Below are 25740 nucleotides of genomic sequence, written 5' to 3' on the forward strand. Positions count from 1 at the left end.
ATATATATGCTCCTATCCGCTTATATGCATACATACGCACAAACCTTCACTTTCTTGCTCTCACTTTCGCACAACGTTTTCGGCGCGCTGCACTGCAACGCCGTTACGCTTACACCGTTGTTCGCCACCACTACTGCTATGTTCTTTGCTCTCTCGTTGCGTCGATCGGGTACCCGTTTGTATGCTCGACTACGCGCTTCCACGCACTTTTGTCTATGCGAACGCTTCTGCCGTCCAGCTCCCTATATTCGGGCAAGTTTGCGGGTCTTTACGCCGCTAGCTTGCCACACTCTCCTCAGTCAGGTCCCTGCTCGGGCGCCACTTGTAAGGATCCAATTTTCCAGCTGGGGCAGCGTCAGTTTACCCAGGGTGGATACCACAAGAAAATTTGTGATTCGCTGTGACTGGAATTCGGAGAGGGGGGGGGCATAGGGAACAACGGGGCAATGCTGAGGGTTTGGCCTCTCAGCGAACGGGCATGGCCGCGTTCTCTACTTGAACTACTTAATGCCGGGATGCGCTTCGGCCAAATAACGAAATATGCAACGAGGAGGGAAGGGGGGAAATGGGATCTACTAGCACCATTAGTTAGTCATTAGTTGCCTGATAGAAATAAAACACACACAGATTCACTTCTTCACAATCTCTTTATTTCACTCTCTCTTAATTTCTTAATCTCGCTATTAACTACGGTCGCGCTCACCCACCAGCCTTCTCGCTGTCGCTCGCTAACTTTCCGTCTCGCTGTCACTCACTAATTAAAACTTCTATCGCTCTCCAGCCGCCTCCACACCTCGGCCGCGCGCTCCGCTTCGGCGTCGGCAATGCAACTCACCACAGCTTCGGGCCCTTTGAACTTTTCGCCGCGAAAGTCGAAACCATGGTTGCATTGCCGATCGCTGCGACTTGCGCGGGCATTTGAAAACGACTTATGTGAGGTGGCTCATCGAGCCGCCTTACAACAGCCTTTTATGTCTTCGCACCTGCCACGCCTCTGCACGGACTTACTGCTGCACACCAAGCATCACCACTTGATTTAAAAGATGCCCAGCCATCTAGCCAACTGTTGCGAATATTAATTTATTAATTTATACTATCGGCACTGAGTTCATCTTTTTGCACTGTTTTCGATTGAATTCATCATGAACTAAAAAATAATTATATAGAAAAATAATATAAGATAATAATATTCATGAAGCAATAGCCATTAAGTATCCATAACCTCCACCTTCCCCTCCCAATGAAAAATTCTTATTAGTTATTGTAATCTATTTCTTTTTATACCCTGAACCCATTTTCAATGGGAAATCAGGGTATAATGGTTTTGTTGAAATGTATGTAACAGACAGAAGGAGGCGTGGCAGACCCCACAAAGTATATATATTCTTGATCAGGGCGCCGAGCTGAGTCGATTTGGCCCTGTCCGTCTGTCCGTCTGTCCGTCCGTCCGTCTGTCCGTATGTTTGAACGCGTCGATTTCAGAAGATATAAGAGCTAGAGACTTCAATTTTTTTTTAAAATGTCCGTAATTACAGCGCGCATATCAAGTTTATCATTAAAAATCGATAACTCATCCCGATCATTTTATACCCTGAACCCATTGAAAATGGGAAATCAGGGTATAATGGTTTTGTTGAAATGTATGTAACAGGCAGAAGGAGGCGTGGCAGACCCCACAAAGTATATATATTCTTGATCAGGGTGACGAGCTGAGTTGATTTGGCCCTGTCCGTCTGTCTGTCTGTCCGTCTGTCCGTCTGTCCGTCTGTCCGTATGTTTGAACGCGTCGATTTCCGAAGATATAAGAGCTAGAGACTTCAAATTTTTTGTAAAATGTTCGTAATTACAGCGCGGATATCGAGTTTATCATTAAAAATCGATAACTCATCCCGATCTTTTTTTATCGATAAAAAACCTTATCGAAAACCAGTTATAAAATTATATCTTCTACATCTTTATTGCTAGAGTCTCCAAATTTTTAATGTATGCTTACATGCAATTTATACAATTTCGGTTTTTGTTAAAATTAACCCCCCACCTCTTAATTCACCCCTCACCATCACTTTTGTAAAAAGCGTATTTCAAATACTAGAGACTTGTGCTTTGGCAATTACATGCATATTCATGTTATAATCATAATCTGAAAGTTTCATGAAGATCGTACGTCGATAAAAAAAAGTTATTAAGCAATTAAGTTCTCATAGTAAGCGCACACTGCAGCCCATGCGTGTTTATGCGTGGGTGCTTGTGTGTGTATGTGTTTGTGTATGTGTGTGTATGTGTTTGTGTATGTGTGTGTGTATGTGTGTGTATGTATGCGTTTGTGTGTGTATGCGTGTGTGTGTGTGTATGTGTGTCTGTATGCGTGTGTGTGTATGTATGCCTGTGTGTGCGTACGTGCCTGTGTGTGTGTGTGTGTGTGTGTGCGTGTTTCTTGTGTAAGCTGAAAGACGCGAAAAATTATTGAAATATCTATTGCTCCAAGGGTTCAGGGGATCTCGTAGTCGAGCAGTCTCGACTAGAGCTTTCTTAATTGTTATTATCCGCTTTTGTATTTTTATACCCTGACCCCATTGAAAATGGGAAATCAGGGTATAATGGATTTGTTTAAAATTATGTAACAGGCAGAAGGAGGCGTGGCAGACCACACAAAGTATATATATTCTTGATCAGGGTGACGAGCTGAGTTGATTTGGCCCTGTCCGTTTGTCCGTCTATCCGTATGTTTGAACGCGTCGATTTCCGAAGATATAAAAGCTAGAGACTTCAAATTTTTTGTAAAATGTTCGTAATTACAGCGCGGATATCGAGTTTATCATTAAAAATCGATAACTCATCCCGATCTTTTTTTATCGATAAAAAACCTTATCGAAAACCAGTTATAAAATTATATCTACTACACCTTTATTGCTAGAGTCTCCAAATTTTTTATGTATGCTTATATGCAATTTATACAATTTCGGTTTTTGTTAAAATTTACCCCCCACCTCTAAATTCACCCCCTCAACTTCACTTTTGTAAAAAGCGTATTTCAAATACTAGAGACTTGTGCTTTGGCAATATCCATGTTATAATCATATGAAAGTTTCATGAAGATCGTACGTCCACAAAAAAAGTTTTTTTTTTTTTTTATTTTATTATTTTATTATTTAAACAGGCTTTCTACTACCTAATTGGCAGCTTAACAAGTTGAACATAAAAACAAAATTATTTACAGTACACACTACAGAAATTTCATAACAATAACAATATTTACAATATTTACAAAAACATCAACAACAAACAATAACAGTTTTTACGTAAATCACATTAAATTTAACTTGATATATTTTTATAGGAACCTCGCGGGGAGGTCCTGTGTTTCTGGCTGTTTTCTTAAGTCTTCTCGCCAAAGGGTTTGGGTGGCCTTCAAGTCTTGCAAGGTAGCTAGCAGCTACCTTTTGCATAACGTCTCCAACTTTGGGGACCCTGAGATCCTTTTCAATGTCCCTGGTACGCATGTACCAGGGAGCATTGCAAATTTGTCGGATTATTTTTGCTTGTGCAACTCTTATTATACCCTGAACCCATTGAAAATGGGAAATCAGGGTATAATGGTTTTGTTGAAATGTATGTAACAGGCAGAAGGAGGCGTGGCAGACCCCACAAAGTATATATATTCTTGATCAGGGCGACGAGCTGAGTCGATTTGGCCCTGTCCGTCTGTCTGTCTGTCTGTCCATCTGTCCGTCTGTCCGTCCGTCCGTCTGTCCGTATGTTTGAACGCGTCGATTTCCGAAGATATAAGAGCTAGAGACTTGAATTTTTTTTTAAAATGACCGTATATACAGCGCGGACGTCGAGTTTGCTTTTAAAATTCGATAAATCATCCCGTTATGTTTTTATCGAGTAAAAACATTCAAGTTCAAATCAGATGCCTCTATAGCTAATTGTGAATGATTTTTCTTTTTTTTAAATTTCTCAAATATTTAATATAATATGTAGATCATATGCTGAAAGTTTCCGTTCAGTCAAAAATTAATAAAAAATAATCAAATATTTCGCCAATTAACAAACGCACGTGCAGCAGCTACAACAAAAACATTCGTTTAATCACATCAGCTGTTAGTTTCGTTTAGTTTTGGTAGATGGCGCAGCAGCAGTGAATCTATTTGAGTTTTGCCAGCGCCACCAGCAGGAGTGGGGTGGCCTAGTGTGTTAGATGCATGACGCTCGATCAAAAAGTCGCGGTTCGAATCCCGATCGGTGCAACACTGATGTTCATTTTTTTAATTGTTTCAAAATATTTTTATATTTTCATAAATACTTTTTCTATTTAATTTATATTTTTAAATACACCGAAATTGAAATTTTAACTATACTTTATGTGCGTTTTTAATAGTTTGGTTATTCTAGCAGATTCTTAGAATCACATCAGCAGTTAGTTTCGTTTAGTTTTGGTAGATGGCGCTGCAGCAGTGAATCTATTTGAGTTTTGCCAGCGCCACTAGCAGGAGTGAGGTGGCCTAGTGTGTTAGCAGCATGACGCTCGATCGAGGAGTCGCGGTTCGAATCCCGATCGATGCAGCTGATGTTAATTTTTTTTAATTGTTTCAAAATATTTTTATATTTTATTAAATGAGTTTGGTATTTTATTTATATTTTTAAATACATCGAAATTGAAATTTCAGCCATACTAAATGAGCATTTTTATTTGTTGGGTTCAGGGTAGTATCTAGTCGAGCACTCTCGACTAGAGTTTTCTTACTTGTTTTATTTAAATTTGTTTTTGCCGCAATCCCATAGATTTGAAGCGCATATCTCCATATGGGGCTGAGTATCGCTTTATAAATTGTGACTTTATTGTACAGTGACAATTTATTGGCCGGCTTAAGAAGCCATGACATCTTTGCGCTTTTGGACAAAACAGACTTTTTGACCATCGTGGTGTGCATGTTGAATGTAAGCCTTCTGTCTAACACTACGCCCAGATATTTGTGGCTTCTTTTGTGCGGTAGTGTTGAGCCCTGCATGCTAATGCGACAACAATTTGAACGCCTTGTGGTAAACGTAACGTTTGCGCATTTGCTCCCGTTAATACCAATGTTCCATTTGCAGGCCCAGTCTTCAAAGCTGCTCACATACTGTTACAATGACTCTGTAACTTTATTGATGCAGGTACTACTTGTCAGTACGGCTGTATCGTCGGCATACGTGGCTATCAGTACATTGTTCCGGTTTACTCCTGTGATGTCGCTATGTGAGGGCATATCGGATGTGAACAGAGTATACAAGGTAGGGCCGAGAACGCTACCTTGAGGCACGCCTGCACATATTGGTCTTTTTGACGATTTAATTCCATCAACATCAACCCTAAAGCTTCTATCTCACAGAAAGCTGCTGACAATCTGGTACAATTGTGGAGTAAGAACGCTTCTAAGTTTGAATAGTAGTCCGTCATGCCAGACTCTGTCAAACGCTTGCCTTATGTCCATGAAGACAGCAACTGCATACTTCTTGTGTTCAAAAGCGTCCAGGATAAAATTGACCACACGGTGAAGCTGCTCCGGAGTACCATGACCTCTCCTGAATCCAAATTGCCAGTTTGGGATTATTTGTTTGACCGCTTCAAGTTGCAGGATCCGGTCAAGGATTACTCTTTCGGCCATCTTTCCTAAGGCAGGGAGAAGACTTATTGGCCTATACCCATCTACTTCACTAAGACTCTTTCCAGGCTTTGGGATCATTTTTATTTGCGCTGTCTTCCAGATATTTGGGAAGTGTCCCAGCCTGAGCATACTGTTTAGGATCAGCACTATAAGCAGGAGAGCTTTTTTGGGTAGGAGCTTCAGTATTCTGTTATCCAGCTTATCCTCTCCAGGAGATTTTTTAACCCTCAGATTTTTAATAATATTTATTACTTCTTCCAGTGTGACAGGCCGTACTGGCAGAGTCATCTGGAACGGTATATCCAGCTGCAGCTCAACAGTTCTTCGCGTAGCATCGTCGGTGTAGTTGAACGGCATGAATCTCTGTTGTAGGCTGTCTGCAAATGTATCAGCTTTTTGCTGGCTGGAGTAACACCATCTACCTGCCGTATCCTTAATCGGTACTTTTGGTACTGCAATTTTTTTAAAACGACTTGTGAGCTTCCAAAGGGAGTAGTTGAAAGACGCATCCGGGCCAGCATTTTCCAGCATTTGATCAATACTGCGTTGCTTGATTTTAGCGAGGACTTTTTGTACGCGATTGGAAATTCTTTTATAAATTTGGTGGACGCGTATATCTCCCGTTCTCACATACTCTTTCCTCAGCCTTCTCTTCATTCGCAATAAAGCAGCAGCATTGGGGGGCAGAATATCCTGATGACGCTGTCTTGTATGACGTACATATTCTGGGGTCGCGTATGATGCAGCCAAAGATATGTTTCGCATAAACAGTGTAATAGCATCTTCTACGTCAGCCTCGCTATCTATTTGAGTGTTTAGATGAATTCTGCTCTCTAAGTTTGTTCTAAATTCATTAATGCGAGCTCCAGGTGCAAGGATATATTGCCTCATATGTCTAAGCTGTGGTGATTGATGCAAAGTCGCTACGACCGGCAAATGATCCGACGAAAGCTCATGATGCAACTGGACAGATAGCTTGTTAGCAGCGAACCCATTATATATGAAAAAGTCGAGTGCAGAGGGAGTAAGCAGGGTGTTGAATGAATAAAAAGTTGGTTTTCCGGTTGCTAGGATTTGCCACGTACCACTTGCAATGGCCTCTTGCAGCCGCTTTCCACGATAACAACTCCGCGAATTTCCCCACCATTGGTGTTTTGCATTAAAGTCTCCTCCTGCAATGAACCGGTTTCCCAGGGACTGAAGAAGTACCTTAAAGTCATTTTCACTCCAGGGTTCGTTAGGAGGAAGATAGATTGATGATATTATGACGCTTCCGATGTTTGTCATCAAACTCAAACTAGCCGATTGAATATTATTATTTGAAATGGGTTCAGTGGCGTCATGAACAATGTTAGATTTTATCAGCACAGCCGATCCGCCTTTCGCTGTACCACTGGGGTGATTTGCGTAGTATTGGTTGTATCCAGGTGTATAAATTTTAAGGCCTGGGCGCATGTGCGTCTCCGTGACCAACATCACATCAATTGATTTAGCATCAAGGAAAAGTCTCAGCTCGTTATTGCTTTTAACCAATCCTCTTACGTTCCACAATCCGATTTTTAAAATTGAATTGATCATTTTAAAATGAGCTTCTGAACCAGGACACGAAAGGCTTTGTTTGCTTCCATTGTTTCCTGGATAAGTTTGAACATTTGATCCATTCTTGAATTTAGATCAGATATTGCCTTTTCTAAAAGGATAAATTTGCTGTCGTATTCTCGGTCATCAGCATTGTCATTCGACCTAGACACTTGTGTTCTGGTAATATTTTGCTGGTTTACTTTGGGCCTGAAGTTATCCGCATAAGAAAAGCCTCTCTGAACAGTGGCGTTTGAAATAAACTGCGCTCTAGAACTCTGAATGTCTGCAAGATTGTTATTGTTTGGCAGTCCATGTTTGGGCAATCTTGCATCAGGCTTTAGCTTTTTGCTTAGCTTGACTCTGACTGTGCAGCTTTTAAAGCTGGAAATGTGGTTGTCTCCACAATTGGCACATATGGAGGTCTCACTAGACTTTAGCTGGCAATTCTCGGAGCCAGTAAAATGGTCACCTGAGCATTTACCACAAACTGGGTTTTTGAGGCAATAATTTTTCGTGGGTCCGTAGTCTTGGCATCTGAAGCACTGGACTATTTCCCTGTTGTGTTTTGCTTTTAATATTGTAACTCTGTGTGTTCCAATATGAGTTATTTTAAAAGCCTCTGCAACATTTGGCGTCTTCTGTAAATTAACAAAGAACATGCTTTGTCTTGTTTTAGCATCATTCAATTCGTCATCATCCTCTTCATTGATCTCAATATTGCGCCAGTCTCGTTTCCTGGGACAGTAGATGTTCAGTACTGTGAGGTTCCGGTCAGTAAAAGCGCGTTCAATTCGATGTTTTGAGACGTTCGGGTGTAAGTCTTTAATGACCACTCTATATGGTATATTTTCTTTTAGTTGATGATGCCAAAATTGACAATTTTGCTTGGATAATATGTCAACGACAGATCTAAATGCGTTTGAGTTCTTTGTATAAATACGCGAGATTCCAGATCTGGATGTGCGTATTTCATACTCGGTATCCGCAATAACAGAGCTTAACGCTGTCTCAAATTTGATCATATTATTAACCTGCGGCACGCAAATAGCTGGAGGCTTAGGTATTTTGTTTTCCTGTTCCTCCCTATCAGGATGACGGTTGCTCTCATTTTCCCTTTCTTCAACTTCTTCGTCCATATCCATTAGGGCTTCGGCTTCTTCAGCCAGAGCTGCGAAGCGATTGCTATAATTAGCTGCCGAGGAGGATGCAGCAGGGCTTTTGGTTAGGCTCCCAACATTTACGCTAAGTTGGGCTGGGTTCATTTTGCGGATTGTTTTTGACAGTTTGTCCGCTTTTTTATGCTTTTTCGAGAGAGCCAGCTTAGTAGATTGGAAAGTGCAGTCTTTTTTTTGTGAAGGGCTAGCAGCCACACTTGCGCAAGAAGATGCGGCGCTAGAAACAGGGGCAGTAGAACATATGCTCCCAGTAGTATAGCTAGTAGTGCAGCTAGCATTAGAAAATGTTAGGGTGCTCGTAGTAATGGTGCTTGTGCTTGTTGCCACCAAACCCACTCTACTTTTTGCCGCTTGCATTGCTTTTAATTGCTCTTCGGCCAGTCGGGTGCGCAGCTCTGCAGGCGTCGCACCAGCTATATTCCTCATCTTCTCAGTCCTGTCCTGCTTGATATTAAGCTGGGGTTGATTAGTTGAGCCTCCATCCATTCTGAGCAAGATTCACAAATTTGTTGTTGCCAAATTTGCGACTGCCCAAGAGTATGCAACACTGCTGATTGTTAACCTTCTTTGGACAACAACCAGCCGGTGCGACTTCCATGGACACCAACCAGTGAACAGCTGATTTTGACAGGCGGTCGCTGTCAGGCGGCCGGAGCCCGACCGAAAAATTGCACTTAAACTTTATTATTGAATATTTATTATAATTAATTTGCGAAATGCAGAGTATTACTGTCCTCACCGTGTCTTTAAAGAGACACCGTACAAGTTTTTCTTTTGCCACTAACGCGGCTTTGCAACAGTCTTCAATTCACGAATCAACAAAATCAAAAATCACAAGACGAACTTCAGGTCAGCTGTGTGCTTGTCAGCAGTCACGACGAGACTGAAAGACTGTTTGTGTAAGCTGAAAGACGCGAGAAATTATTGAAATAGCTAACACTCCAAGGGTTCAGGGGATCTCGTAGTCGAGCAGTCTCGACTAGAGCTTTCTTACTTGTTTTTTATGCATTATACTTTTTTTGTTAGTCACATATACATTTTTTAGCACATCTTGCAGTCACACCGAAATGAAAGCGCTTTCATCGCGGGATATCACTGTAAGTGAACCACCTCACTCCTGCTAGTGGCGCTGGCAAAACTCAAATAGATTCACTGCTGCAGCGCCATCTACCAAAACTAAACGAAACTAACTGCTGATGTGATTCTAAGAATCTGCTAGAATAACCAAACTATTAAAAACGCACATAAAGTATAGTTAAAATTTCAATTTCGGTGTATTTAAAAATATAAATTAAATAGAAAACTCATTTATGAAAATATAAAAATATTTTGAAACAATTAAAAAAAATTAACATCAGTGTTGCACCGATCGGGATTCGAACCGCGACTTCTTGATCGAGCGCCATGCAGCTAACACACTAGGCCACCCCACTCCTGCTGGTGGCGCTGGCAAAACTCAAATAGATTCACTGCTGCTGCGCCATCTACCAAAACTAAACGAAACTAACAGCTGATGTGATGTTTTTGTTGTAGCTGCTGCACGTGCGTTTGTTAATTGGCCAAATATTTGATTATTATACTCATTCACGAAAGTGAATCAGTATATTGGTTTTGTGCAATGTCCGTCTTGCTGTCCGTCCGTCTGTCCGTCTGTCCGTCCGTCCGTCTGTCCGTCTGTCCGTCTGTCCGTATGAACGCAATCTATTTCGGCGCTATTGAAGCTAGAGACTTGAAATTTGGAACACATACTCGTGTATATCTCCGATTTATAAAGTGTTAAAATTTTCGCGATCCGCCCACTAGGGGAGTGGCAAATCGGAAAATGCATTTTCCGATATACCAGAAATCATGTTTGTTGAAGAGCTAGAAAGCTGAAACTTGGTATGTAGGTCCGCGTTGACCACCCAAGATTACGAGCTATGGCGGATATATCTACGCCCATTGGGGGCGTGGCAAATCGGATAAAACTGTATCTCCTAAAGTTGTAAACCTAGAATGCTGAAATTTTGCACGTCAGCTAATGGTATGATTCTATAAAGTCTGAAGATAAATTATAAGTCTACGCCCGTTGGGGGCGTGGCAAATCGGACCTGAAGATATAGTGATTTTTTAAATTCTCCTATATTTTGGACACTATTGATGGCAGAGACCTCAAATTTTGTATATATACTCGGACTGATCACCCAAGACCAAAAAGTTTTGTCGGATATATGTCCGCCCACAGGGGGCGTGGCAAACCGCAAAAGTTTATATCTCCTAAAGTATAATAGCTAGAAGCTTCAAATTTGGATAGTTGAGTTACTGGTAGCCTCCTCTATCGATTCCCCAAAAATAATTTTTAGGCCTCTTTAGGGGCGTGGCATATCGAAAAATACCCTGTAATTTTCACATTTTTTTAGGGTAAGCATTCAAACTTTGCAGTTAGGGTAACGTTATCTCTTTCTAAAAACTGACCAAAAATGAGGTGTCTACGCCTAGTTGGGGCGTGGCAAATCGGAAAAACCTGTATATTCTACAGTATTAGAACGAAACTTAACTACTAAATTGTTGATGGGATGTGAATGAGTATTCCGCAGTCGGTAACGCCCGACTGCAACGTTCTTACTTGTTTTTTATTAATTTTTGACTGAACGGAATTTAATGAAACTTTCAGCATATGATCTACATATTATATTGAATATTTGAGAAATTTAAAAAAAAAGAAAAATCATTCACAATTAGCTATAGAGGCATCTGATTTGAACTTGAATGGTTTTACTCGATAAAAACATAACGGGATGATTTTTCGAATTTTAAAAGCAAACTCGACGTCCGCGCTGTATATACGGTCATTTAAAAAAAAAATTCAAGTCTCTAGCTCTTATATCTTCGGAAATCGACGCGTTCAAACATACGGACAGACGGACAGACGGACAGACAGACAGACGGACAGGGCCAAATCGACTCAGCTCGTCGCCCTGATCAAGAATATATATACTTTGTGGGGTCTGCCACGCCTCCTTCTGCCTGTTACATACATTTCAACAAAACCATTATACCCTGATTTCCCATTGAAAATGGGTTCAGGGTATAAAAAAAGACGTAATGCGTAATCACTAATCTTCCTATAACCATTCCACTATCTTCATTTCGAGCAGCTGATCTAATGCTGAGAGAAAAAGCTCTCCAAAAGCTTTCTTATCGTTTGTTTATATTCTCCTAAACCTTCTGCCCAAAACAACAATTTGCATATGTATAATTATTTTGTTTATATTAAATCTAATGAAGTTTAATTAAGTTTAATTATTTTGGGGCCATGCGGCGCGTTTTTATAGGTTTTTCTTAACTCTCCAAGCTGGGAATGGGATCGCTGATAATATGGGCAGCGATCAAGGTAGGGTGGGCACGGTCGGTCGCCTTAATATCGAAGGCCGACTTTCGCTGAGCAGGCACATATTTGCTTGCGCAGCGTGACCCAGCTTGGACAGGTATGTTTGTGTGTGTCTAAATCTGTTCTATCTCTCTCTCTCTTCTTTTTCTAAGCAAGTGGCCGAAGATAATCGTTTGCACGCGAATTTTTATACCCTGAACCCATTGAAAATGGGAAATCAGGGTATAATGGTTTTGTTGAAATGTATGTAACAGGGAGAAGGAGGCGTGGCAGACCCCACAAAGTATATATATTCTTGATCAGGGTGACGAGCTGAGTTGATTTGGCCCTGTCCGTCTGTCTGTCTGTCCGTCTGTCCGTATGTTTGAACGCGTCGATTTCCGAAGATATAAGAGCTAGAGACTTCAAATTTTTTGTAAAATGTTCGTAATTACAGCGCGGATATCGAGTTTATCATTAAAATTCGATAACTCATCCCGATCTTTTTTTATCGATAAAAAACCTTATCGAAAACCAGTTATAAAATTATATCTTCTACACCTTTATTGCTAGAGTCTCCAAATTTTAATGTATGCTTATATGCAATTTATACAATTTCGGTTTTTGTTAAAATTTACCCCCCACCTCTAAATTCACCCCCTCACCCTCACTTTTGTAAAACGCGTATTTCAAATACTAGAGACTTGTGCTTTAGCAATTACATGCTTATTCATGTTATAATCATAATCTGAAAGTTTCATGAAGATCGTACGTCCACAAAAAAAGTTATTAAACAATTAAGTTATCATAGTAAGCGCACACTGCAGCCCATGCGTGTTTATGCGTGGGTGCTTGTGTGTGTATGTGTTTGTGTATGTGTGTGTGTTTCTTGTGTAAGCTGAAAGACGCGAAAAATTATTGAAATAGCTAGCACTCCAAGGGTTCAGGGGATCTCGTAGTCGAGCAGTCTCGACTAGAGCTTTCTTACTTGTTATTTATAAATATATTTTGCCAGCGCTAGGAGTCGCAGTTCCCCTCTTTATACCCTCTTCCCATCACCCGATGACCCAATGCACATTGGGCCAGCGAGCCGATTTTTCGACGAAAATTCAAATTTTTTATAGAAAGTAAACCTATTTTGAGAATAAAATTTTAGTAGTATATACTTTGACTAAAATGAATCAAAAGATTTTAATTGTTTTGATGCATCCCTGGCATTTTGGCAGCCCTTCAAAGTCAGTTGTTTGATTGCATGCGTGTGAAACTGAAAAGCGCGGGAAAGTTTTTGTTTACTTGCAAGCGTGCCAAAATTTTGTGGTTTGATCAATTTTTTACTAAAATTATGGAAAAGAAAGGCCAAGGTATGTAGAATATTTATATTAAAAAGATTTTGTCTATGTTTGCTAATCTGTTTTTTGTGTGCGTTTATTTGTGTTGTCCAAAAGTAGAAAAAAGCTAACCTGCTAGCCCGTCTGTTGTGGATTATAACTAATTTTGTGCCAAGTTGTGCCAAAAAGTAATTATGTGTCATGATAGTGCAAAGTGTATATAAACTAACTGTAAAAAGCTTTTTTGCTCCATTTTGTTCTAATTTGAATAAATCACTAATATTGTAGTTGTGGTTGAGTTCGCCTATAAGCAACTGCTTGATATCTACATGCAAAACAATCGTAGCGCATCTGCCGAAACAAAAAAATACGATTCAGAAGAAGATGTGGAATGCTATGGCTCTACATGTGGATAAGCCTAAGCAGAATGGCAATGGAAATACAAACGACGGCAACACAGCAAGGAGGGCGTTTGCAAAACCTAAGCTACTAGCTGAAATTTTAGGTCTTGATGAAAATCTTATTGCATATTTTAACAGTATCTTGATTGCTATTTCTTGCCACCTACCAATTGATCCAACACAATTTAAAAAGTATTGTCAGAAAACCGTAACACTATATATGTCCTTGTATCCATGGTTTCCAATGTCGGCAACAGTCCATAAAGTGTTAATGCACGGCTACCAAATAATAGACGCATCAATCCTTCCATTAGGTGTTCTTGGCGAGAACGCCTCAGAGGCTCGCAACAAATATTATAAGAGTGACAGGAGGCTACATGCTCGAAAGAGTACTCGGCAAAAAAACATGGAAGACGTTTTCCACAGAGCAATGGATTCCTCAGATCCTCTTGTGTCGAGCATCTACCTAGCAAAAAGATTGGGCCAGCAAAATAAACTACCCCTACCAGCAGACGTAATCGAACTTTTGGAATCACCAAACTTCCTATATCCTTGTAACATGGACAATAATAACAATGCTCCCGTTTTTGATGCTAACAATAGTGATTCAGATTCTGACTCTGAAAATCCGTTTACAATAGAAATTGATGTAGAAGACGACTTTTAGGAACATTTTTAAATGTAAAATTGTTATTTTTAATGCATTTTTATTTTTTATTTATTAATATTAAAGTTAAGTGTTAAATAAATGAATTAAAAACATTTGTTGAATTTAACGACTGCTAGCATCATTAATTACCGTAAAAGTATCAACTAGAGGAAACCTATCTCATATGGGCGGCTATGGAAGGCGTGGTCAGATCGGTTTGAAACTTAGATATATTTTTATGTGCATCGACACTATCATATGTACCAAATTTCAAGAACCTAGCTTGAAAACTTTAATTTTCGTCGAAAAATCGGCTCGCTGGCCCAATGTGCAATGGCCGGATCCAGCGCGTGCACTGTACCATCCCTCCTATTCCACCATCTGCGCTTTATAATGTAACTCGTTACAGAATTAATTTAAAATCAAATATTTATTTGGCGCCCAACGTGGGGCCCATTAGTCCGGCAGCCCCGACAACAATCGATGCAAGTCATTATCAGCTGACTTATTTTATCTCTTCGATGAGTCTCGGTCCACTTTAGCAAAGTGCATGCAAAAGCAATTATGCATTCCAGTTTATTAAAAGGGACGTGCGTACCTAATATTACATATTCTTGTAGCTAGATGTGGATTTCAATGGACACGATCTATTATCCTCCGCGCAACGAAATTGTGGTATCGCCGCCTTAATGACTATAATTTTAGTCATGACTATGTCATTTTTGCTTCTGTTTCGTTTTGTTCTCTTTACTAAAATTTTCTACTTTCATAGCACCTATGTACCTGGCTAAATTTGTCTATTGGATGTGTTCGCATGGTACCCCAAAATCGTATGTAATTGAATTATTCTTTTGGATTTGGTTTACTTATTAGCTTTATTTCTTTTGCAGTTACCGTTTTGCGAGTTTATTATACCCTGAACCCATTGAAAATGGGAAATCAGGGTATAATGGTTTTGTTGAAATGTATGTAACAGGCAGAAGGAGGCGTGGCAGACCCCACAAAGTATATATATTCTTGATCAGGGCGACGAGCTGAGTCGATTTGGCCCTGTCCGTCTGTCTGTCTGTCTGTCCATCTGTCCGTCTGTCCGTCCGTCCGTCTGTCCGTATGTTTGAACGCGTCGATTTCCGAAGATATAAGAGCTAGAGACTTGAATTTTTTTTTAAATGACCGTACATACAGCGCGGACGTCGAGTTTGCTTTTAAAATTCGATAAATCATCCCGTTATGTTTTTATCGAGTAAAAACATTCAAGTTCAAATCAGATGCCACTATAGCTAATTGTGAATGATTTTTCTTTTTTTTTAATTTCTCAAATATTCAATATAATATGTAGATCATATGCTGAAAGTTTCATTAAATTCCGTTCAGTCAAAAATTAACAATTAACAAACGCACGTGCAGCAGCTACAACAGAAACATTCGTTGAATCACATCAGCTGTTAGTTTCGTTTAGTTTTGGTAGATGGCGCAGCAGCAGTGAATCTATTTGAGTTTTGCCAGCGCCACCAGCAGGAGTGGGGTGGCCTAGTGTGTTAGCTGCATGGCGCTCGATCGAGAAGTCGCGGTTCGAATCCCGATCGATGCAACTGATGTTAATTTTTTTAATTGTTTCAAAATATTTTTATATTTTCATAAATGAGTTTTCTATTTAATTTATATTTTTAAATACACCGAAATTGAAATTTTAACTATACTTTATGTGCGTTTTTAATAGTTTGGTTATTCTAGCAGTTTCTTAGAATCACAGCAGCAGTTAGTTTCGTTTAGTTTTGGTAGATGGCGCTGCAGCAGTGAATCTATTTGAGTTTTGCCAGCGCCACTAGCAGGAGTGAGGTGGCCTAGTGTGTTAGTTGCATGACGCTCGATCGAGAAGTTGTGGTTCGAATCCCGATCGATGCAACTGATGTTAACTTTTTTAATTGTTTCAAAATATTTTTATATTTTATTAAATGAGTTTGGTATTTTATTTATATTTTTAAATACATCGAAATTGAAATTTCAGCCATACTAAATGGGCATTTTTATTTGTTGGGTTCAGGGTAGTATCTAGTCGAGCACTCTCGACTAGAGTTGTCTTACTTGTTTTTGTTTTAGGGAGTTTAATTTAATTATTTAATTTTTTTTATTCCTACTTATTAGTAGTCAGTTAAGTTTTTTTGAATTACTTGTCATCTGCTTGCTATCTAGTTATTATTTATATCGATTAGAAAATGCCTTTAACGCGTAGTAGCGAAAATTTATCCCGGCCTGACGAGCCTATCATAAACTATTTTATTTGCACAGAACCTATTATTAATGAAAGTCAGCTATTTAAAACAAGTTGTGCCCATACCTTTCATCAATCGTGTAACACTAAGATAGCCAATAAGACAGTTTGTCCAGTTTGTAAGCAGTCGTTGCGTTTACAGAGTGTTGCCGTCAGCACAGAATCTTCAATGGATAAGCCATCAGGGTCGAATGTAGCAACCAAAACTAGATCTCAGGCAAGAAAGACAGCAACCTCCAATATGTCTGAAGGTGATATCCCGTCACCAGTCTTGGTTCCACTGGAGGTGGCGCCTACACTTACTCCAGACTTGGCTACAATAATAGCTGACGCCATTTCTGCCGCTTCACTTCGGCAAACCGAGTTGATAGCTCAGATTTCATTGAGGCAAAGTGAGTGAGTGTTGTCGCAGGTGATAGAGAGTGGCTTCCAGAAACTGCTTTCAACATCCTCAGGGCCGCCTACAAGTCGCAGTCCCATACTGCCAGTGCAAGATAACACCAGCAATCTTGGCCAACAAGAGTTTCAACCAGCCTCAACAGTATCTGGCACCCATTCAAACAATAGATTCACGTCAGTAGAAACGGATTTGCGACCAGATCGCATCAGCCAAATTATTTCAAATCGGAAGGTTCGTTTCAATGGCAAAACGGCCTTGTCAGTAGACGATTTTATTTATCGAACTGAAGCTCTTACGCATCAGACTCTAGAAGGCAATTTTGAGCTGTTGTCTAGATACGTTAGCAACCTCTTTGATGGTAGTGCGAGTGATTGGTTTTGGCGCTATCACAAAAGTGTGCCTGGGATTCGCTGGCAAGAACTTTGTTTTGCACTTAGAGAGCAATTTAATGATGATAGAACTGACCTTCATATCCGAGCTGCTATCGATAGGCGTAAGCAAAAGATAGGCGAACCCTTCGATGAGTTCCATGAGGCCATCGTATCACTTGCGGACAAACTTTCGAGTCCCTTGCGTGAGTTATCTCTACTCCAAATTCTCCGTAATAATTTGCTCCCTGAAATTCAGCATGAACTTCTTTATGAGAGAATTGAAAGAGTTGCTCAGCTACGCCATTTGGTGCGCACGCGCGAAATTTTCTTGCAAACGATTGGCAAGCCATTAGTTAATAGGCCGCATCCGATACTCATGCCACGCCGATCAGTAAATGGAATGGCAATAGAGCACGAGTCTTCGGATGAGGACGTAGACAGTCCAGAAGTATCTGCAATAAATTTACTGTGCTGGAACTGTAATGCGACAGGGCACAGGTACCAAGATTGTACGGCGGAACGTCGAATATTTTGCTATGGTTGTGGCAAACCCGACACGTATAAGCCTTCGTGCATGAAATGCAACAAGCATTCAAAAAACTTGTCAGCCCGTGCACAGTCGACCAGTGCCCGCAAACAGATGAAGTCGACATCAACCAACACCTAGATTTGCAAAATTTTTTTGCACTTGAGTTAATGTTACGATTCTAAAAAGATCGATGAAAATTTTTATGCCTATAGGGGCGATAGGTGTGTGGCAAATCATATCGAAATGTATAGTGATTTTTCAAGTTCCGCAATATTTTGAGCACACATGATGCCTAATGATGAGATTTAAAATACTCGGGTTTACTACCAAAAATTTATGGTGAATATGTGTACATATCTACGCCCACTGAAGTTGAGCTACAAAAATTGTTAATTGTAATTTTCATACGTAGGCATCCAAATTTTACAATTACGTTACTTTTGACTCGTTCTATGAAAGATTCTACATATTTAGATCTCGAAACTCTTAACAGAGCAACTAAATTGCTTTTAATATCCTCAATCGATTTGTATAAACAGAATATAGATACATTCCAATTGAGGGTGTTTCAAAATTGATATACGCGTGTATGTATGTATGGACCTCATAAAATGTTTCAAGTCGTTTATGAATTTATGATCCCTTCGATCTCAGAAACTAAAATAACTGTTTCTGAGATCGAAGGGATCATAAATTCGGAATAATGAATGAATGAATTTAATAAATAAAACGCTTTGCCTTGATAAAATTGGGTTTCAAATTAATATTTATTAATAAATACTTTTCGCATTGATTATTGTTTGTCATTTATTCTATATGAGCAATTTGTACATGTAATTATTTGCAAATGTTATCTTTTCGGCTATGTCGCTCAATCGGATTTTGTTTTTTCATTTGTTTCTTATTTTCTTATTATTTTCATTATATTTATATTACATACACCCAACAATGCATTTGCAATTGTTCCATTTAACATAGATATTTATATTTTGTCAAATTATTTTTGCAAGATAGTCGGTTAACTGGCTATATATACTTATGAATGTATTTTATTCGGTGTATATATGCACGTATTTATGTATACAATACGGGTGGGGATGCGTTTAGGTGCCAAGATATTTTCACCAGGAATAGTCTCAAATTTTAAAAATGTTTATTGCATGCTTTTAGGAGATCACTGGTTGTACAACATCTAACCGTAAAAGCACGCTACATCTTAGTGGAATTAAAACAGTGTGAAAATGAACTAAGCCATATTTCCATATTTTGTATATCGCAATTAACTGTTAACCGTCTACACTATACATGCACACACTCAATTCACGTACGCTATCAACATGCTTTGTGCTCTCGTTAAAAAGCCCGACGAAATTGGTTGCTCTCTCAGTTATTTTCAAGTGTCAGTCGGAAACACTAACTATTCCGATATAAAAAAATGATCAACAGTTATTTGCATACATGTATACCGCTATTTTCTTATGGCTGCTGTTTGATCAGTATTTAAATGCTCGTTCATATGAATTGCATTAAATAGTTATGTAATCGACTGACTTTCCACCTTGATGGATGGGCTTACACTATCAATATTAGTTTATAATATACATAAATATATTTATATATATATTTTAGTTTGTGGAGTATTTATGTATTTCATATATGCGTTTTTATATGTAAATGTTAAGAGTTATCAAATTTTTCTAAGTTCCTCGGTTTTAGCGGGAACACTCTTAATATCAATACCATATCAATGCTAATCATCAATGTGTATCATCATTTTTACAAGTTTGCGAGAGTTGTGGGTAGACTTGTTGTTTGCTTGGCCAAGCTTATTGTTTAAGGGCTACATATAATTTTGCTAATATTTTTTGGTACTTTGTTAAATTTTGTGTTAATCCATAAAAAATACTCCAAATACTTAATTAAACAAATATTTTTAAAATTTTTGTTTGTTCTTTTTTTATTATTAGTTTCTTCTAGGACTTTAATAAATTTGAGCTACTAAAAATAAATGCAAACAATTTTATTAGATTTAATTTAGTTTCGCTTTAAGATTAAATTTGTGTTCAGCAAATGTTGCGTATAAGTTTTATAGTTACATTTAGTTCATGTTGCTAAAAATTAAGAGGGTGCATAAATATTTCAACTACATGGTATATAAAACATTCGATTTTGTCTTCTTTTTTTAAATTTGGTTTGTACTTCGTTAGAAATTTATGCATATATGCTGAAACTATCCAACCGAGTCCTTATTTCCTCAGCAAGCAAATAGATCCATTAAATAAGCGAAATACTAACAAATTCCAATTCCACGAACCCTAACATTTGCGGTTTTGCGCTATCAGCCCTAATTCTTGTTCTACAAACTTCGCACAAACGCTTACCAAGCTAGATGTAAACATAATCAACGTTTGTCGTTACAGTTTAGTAAATTTTCACTTAGGATTTCGAAATTTCTTATCAGTTATTTTTACGTTTATATCATTCCATTTTTATCGTAAATTACAATTTAGCTGCGAATATAGATTATTTAAAAAAACCTGACGGTGAACTATTATGTGAATACATTTTACATGATTCCGACCTATTACATGTATACCTTAGAAAATACAGTATACTAAATATATTATATTAAAGTTTCATATTTTTCTTAAGTAAAATATATATTTTATTCTTACTTTTATAGGCTTAATGAAAATTTTCTTGCAATTGGCACATAATTACAGTTTATAAGTAAGCACTGTCCTCGTACCCTTGATATATTTTAAAGAAACATGCTATAAGTTCGATAAAATCATTGCGAAAGCAATGCTTTTCTCAGAAAATTTTGTTACTGATGTGGTGCTTTAGGATGTTTATTTGAGTTAATGTCGGGATTCCAATAAATGAGGTATATTATAGACGACATAGAGACAGTTATTCATACCTTTACATTTCGGGTTCTTATATTGGTTGATGTACAAATTTCATCCTATACCAAGACTCTCCGTGCTACTTTTAAAATTTCTTTTGAGGATGTCAATATATTGGTCCATCCCACCATTAGCAAACAGCCATGCAACGCAAAACAATAAGTCCACTGCCGCCGTTGTTTAGTCTTTTTTTGTATTTTCATATTCAAGGCTTCACCATGTCTTCTCCACACCTGCGGATGCCCTTCTGAACTCATCTGAGAAGAGCAGCTTACACCAAAATTCAACTGGCTTGATTTTTCCTATTTATTATTAAACGTTTGGCAGGAGGAATTTAAAACAAAAATTTGCATGATTTTATGACCCTCTTGGCGTACGTCTCAGATTTGTTGCTTATCTCTGATCAACCAAATGCTTTATTTGGCGCTAGTCGGCCACATCTAGTATTATTTCAAAAGGTCATATGCTGTTTGCATGCCTGACTTGGGACTAGAGTGTAGACATTCTTTTGGCAATTTATAGTATTTTTACTCCGTTGTCTGGAGCTGCAGGAGCTGCCGACTACTTTCTTCTAAAGTCAACACTTTACCGGCAATTTCTAGACACTAAGGCGCATGAAAGAGTATGTTGACTTTTGTAATTTTTATACCCTGAACCCATTTTCAATGGGAAATCAGGGTATAATGGTTTTGTTGAAATGTATGTAACAGGGAGAAGGAGGCGTGGCAGACCCCACAAAGTATATATATTCTTGATCAGGGTGACGAGCTGAGTTGATTTGGCCCTGTCCGTCTGTCTGTCCGTCTGTCCGTATGTATGAACGCGTCGATTTCCGAAGATATAAGAGCTAGAGACTTCAAATTTTTTGTAAAATGTCCGTAATTACAGCGCGCATATCAAGTTTATCATTAAAATTCGATAACTCATCCCGATCTTTTTTTATCGATAAAAAACCTTATCGAAAACCAGTTATAAAATTATACCTTCTACACCTTTATTGCTAGAGTCTCCAAATTTTTAATGTATGCTTATATGCAATTTATACAATTTCGGTTTTTGTTAAAATTTACCCCCCACCTCTAAATTCACCCCCTCACCATCACTTTTGTAAAAAGCGTATTTCAAATACTAGAGACTTGTGCTTTGGCAATTACATGCATATTCATGTTATAATCATAATCTGAAAGTTTCATGAAGATCGTACGTCCATAAAAAAAGTTATTAAACAATTAAGTTCTCATAGTAAGCGCACACTGCAGCCCAAGTGTGTTTATGCGTGGGTGCTTGTGTGTGTATGTGTATGTGTGTGTATGTGTTTGTGTATGTGTGTGTGTATGTGTGTGTGTGTATGCGTTTGTGTGTGTATGCGTGTGTGTGTGTGTGTGTCTGTATGCGTGTGTGTGTATGTGTGCCTGTGTGTGCGTACGTGCCTGTGTGTGTGTGTGTGTGTGTGTGTGCGTGTTTCTTGTGTAAGCTGAAAGACGCGAAAAATTATTGAAATATCTATTGCTCCAAGGGTTCAGGGGATCTCGTAGTCGAGCAGTCTCGACTAGAGCTTTCTTACTTGTTAATTATAGTATTACACTGAAATGAAATGTTATTTAAATAACATTGAGTAGATAATAGAGGGCTGCATGAGTGCCAAAAAAAAAAAAAAAAAAAAAAACGTATCCGAATTAACAATGCTCATATTGAGATGTGTGACCCGTGCTGTCATTTTAGCCTATTTATGGAAATGATATAGTCTGGAAAATTGTCAAAAGGATGCTGGCAAGAACAATTCGTTTAATGAAATCGCTACATTTGCAATAGAAATTTTGTCACTTCCGTGGACGAATGCAGCGATTGAACGATTTTTCAGCCAAATTTAGAAATAAAACAAGTAAGAAAGCTCTAGTCGAGACTACTCGACTACGAGATCCCCTGAACCCTTGGAGTAATAGCTATTTCAATAATTTTTCGCGACTTTCAGCTTACACAAGAAACACGCACACACACACACACACACACACACACACACACACACACACACACGCACGCACACACGGGCATACATACACACACATACACACACATACACAAACAATTACATACATATACACACACAAGCATATACACGCATGGGCGGCAGTGAGCGCTTACTATGAGAACTTAATTGTTTAATAACTTTTTTTGTGGACGTACGATCTTCATGAAACTTTTAGATTATGTTTATAACATGGATATGCATGTATTGCTAAAGCACAAGTCTCTAGTATTTGAAATACGCTTTTTACAAAAGTGAGGGTCAGGGGGTGAATTTAAGGGTGGGGGGTACATTTTAACAAAAACCGAAATTGTATAAATTGCATATAAGCATACATTAAAAATTTGGAGACTCTAGCTATAAAGGTGTAGAAGATATAATTTTATAACTGGGTTTCGATAAGGTTTTTTATCGATAAAAAAAGATCGGGATGAGTTATCGATTTTAAATGATAAACTTGATATGCGCGCTGTAATTACGGACATTTAAAAAAAAATTTGAAGTCTCTAGCTCTTATATCTTCTGAAATCGACGCGTTCATACATACGGACAGACGGACAGACGGACGGACGGACAGACGGACAGACAGACGGACAGGGCCAAATCAACTCAGCTCGTCGCCCTGATCAAGAATATATATACTTTGTGGGGTCTGCCACGCCTCCTTCTCCCTGTTACATACATTTCAACAAAACCATTATACCCTGATTTCCCATTGAAAATGGGTTCAGGGTATAATGACAATTGAGTCATTAAATGCAATTTTGCATATAAGGTTTGTTTAAAAAATATATATATGTAAGTGTTTGATGTATATAAACAATATTCCTTACATTTATACAAATATGGATTGCGCCGTCATGGCAAATATTGTTTTCACTACGAATTGCCTGAAAAATATTTGACAAAACACCTTCAGACTGTGAGTTAAACAAAATAATTTCACAAATATATATTTAAAATTTATGTTTCGTTTTATATTTTGCCTTTTTTATACACTGAACCCATTTTCAATGGGAAATCAGGGTATAATGGCTTTGTTGAAATAGTTGTAACAGTCAGAAGAAGTATATATGTATATTTGTGGGGTCTGCCACGCCTCCTTCTGACTGTTACAACCATTTCATTTCAACAAAACCATTATACCCTGATTTCCCATTGATAAGAGCGACGAGCTGAGTTGATTTAGCCCTGTCCGTCTGTCTGTCCGTCCGTCCGTGTACCCGTCTGTCAGTAATACTGACTCAGTATGTTTCAACGCGTGTGTGTATGTATGCCTGTGTGTGCGTACGTGCGTGTGTGTGTGCGTGTTTATTGTGTAAGCTGAAAAACGCGAAAAATTATTGAAATATCTATTGCTCCAAGGGTTCTGGGGATCTCGTAGTCGAGCAGTCTCGACTAAAGCTTTCTTACCTGTTTTAAATTCAATAACCAAAAATAAACCTCGATTTTGCTGAACAAAATTATTGGCACACCAAAAAAAAAAATTAAACAAGTAAGAAAGCTCTAGTCGAGACTGCTCGACTACGAGATCCCCTGAACCCTTGGAGCAATAGATATTTCAATAATTTTTCGCGTCTTTCAGCTTACATAAGAAACACGACACGAACTGCGAACTGCGACACACATACACACCCACATGCATACACACACAAACGCATACACACACACACATACACACACACACACACACACAATTACATACATATACACACACAAGCATAAACACGTATGGGCGGCAGTGAGCGCTTACTATAAGAACTCAATTGTTTAATAACTTTTTTTATGGACGTACGATCTTCATGAAACTTTCAGATTATGATTATAACATGAATATGCATGTAATTGCCAAAGCACAAGTCTCTAGTATTTGAAATACGCTTTTTACAAAAGTGAGGGTGAGGGGGTGAAATTAAGGGTGGGGGTAAATTTTAACAAAAACCGAAATTGTATAAACTGCATATAAGCATACATTAAAAATTTGGAGACTCTAGCAATAAAGGTGTAGAACATATAATTTTATAACTGGTTTTCGATAAGGTTTTTTATCGATAAAAAAATATCGGGATGGGTTATCGATTTTTAATGATAAACTTGATATGCGCGCTGTAATTACGGACATTTTAAAAAAAATTTGAAGTCTCTAGCTCTTATATCTTCTGAAATCGACGCGTTCATACATACGGACAGACGGACAGACGGACGGACGGACAGACGGACAGACGGACAGACGGACAGACAGACGGACAGGGCCAAATCAACTCAGCTCGTCGCCCTGATCAAGAATATATATACTTTGTGGGGTCTGCCACGCCTCCTTCTGCCTGTTACATACATTTCAACAAAACCATTATACCCTGATTTCCCATTGAAAATGGGTTCAGGGTATAAAAACGTAAAAATTTTATGAAAAATTTTGATTAATAATAATAATAATTAACATTGGGAATGTATCCGAACAAAATTATTTTTGAGTGACGTCTTCCCTAATTTTTTGCATTCCTCAATAAGAGCTTGTTTTAGGTCGGCTTGTTATGTTATTACCCGATTTGAGATGCGCCTATCCAATTCTTTCCACGAGCGTTCATTTCTATTTAGGTCTGGAGATAGTGGTGGATGCGGTAGCACATGGGCGGTAGCCATATTTTGACGATATGGGTAGAAAGCTTGGGGTCATTGTCATGTTGAAATGTGAACGAGCTTGGTAGTTGTAGCTTTTCAGAATTATTTCAAAGGTTGTCACTCAAAAAAAATGCTGAATTCTTACAAAATTTTCTATATTCAAATTGAAATTTGCGAAGCTTTAAATAAAGAAACATAACATATAGTAAAATTGCAAAATTATTTTGCCCAATTGGTCAAATCGTAAAAAAAAAAAAAAAAAATAAAAATAAAAAAAAAAATACTAAGTGTGCCAATAATTTTGTTCAGCAAAATGTAGGTCTTTTTTTGGTTATTTAATTTTTAAAAAATGTACGATGAAGTTTTTTGGAATATTTTTCTTGTATAATTTAAAAACTTCCCTATTCCATTTGGTTCATTTTTTGTTTCATTAAAAAGACGTTTCAAAATATTTGAAAAATTGTTTTAAAGTTTAAAAAC

The 25740-nt window shown here is 38.3% G+C and overlaps 1 protein-coding gene and 1 long non-coding RNA gene across 2 annotated transcripts; both read left to right on the plus strand.

Annotated features, from left to right (window-relative positions):
* Window positions 1–12558: 12558 nt before the first annotated feature.
* Window positions 12559–15967, plus strand: LOC149268174 (uncharacterized). The gene is made up of 3 exons (XR_016271160.1): window positions 12559–13114; window positions 13202–14961; window positions 15022–15967. It is a non-coding gene; the product is annotated as an uncharacterized LOC149268174 (long non-coding RNA).
* A 677-nt stretch (window positions 15968–16644) lies between these two features.
* Window positions 16645–18300, plus strand: LOC149268175 (uncharacterized). Its single transcript, XM_089473482.1, has 2 exons — window positions 16645–16654; window positions 16805–18300. Exons 1-2 carry the CDS (start codon window positions 16645–16647, stop codon window positions 17839–17841), a joined length of 1047 nt encoding a protein of 348 aa, XP_089329608.1. The 3' UTR covers window positions 17842–18300.
* Window positions 18301–25740: the final 7440 nt, after the last annotated feature.

This window comes from Drosophila arizonae, chromosome X (assembly GCF_054131065.1).
Source record: "Drosophila arizonae isolate 15081-1271.41 chromosome X, UAZ_ARI_1.0, whole genome shotgun sequence".
NCBI lineage: Eukaryota > Metazoa > Arthropoda > Insecta > Diptera > Drosophilidae > Drosophila > Drosophila arizonae.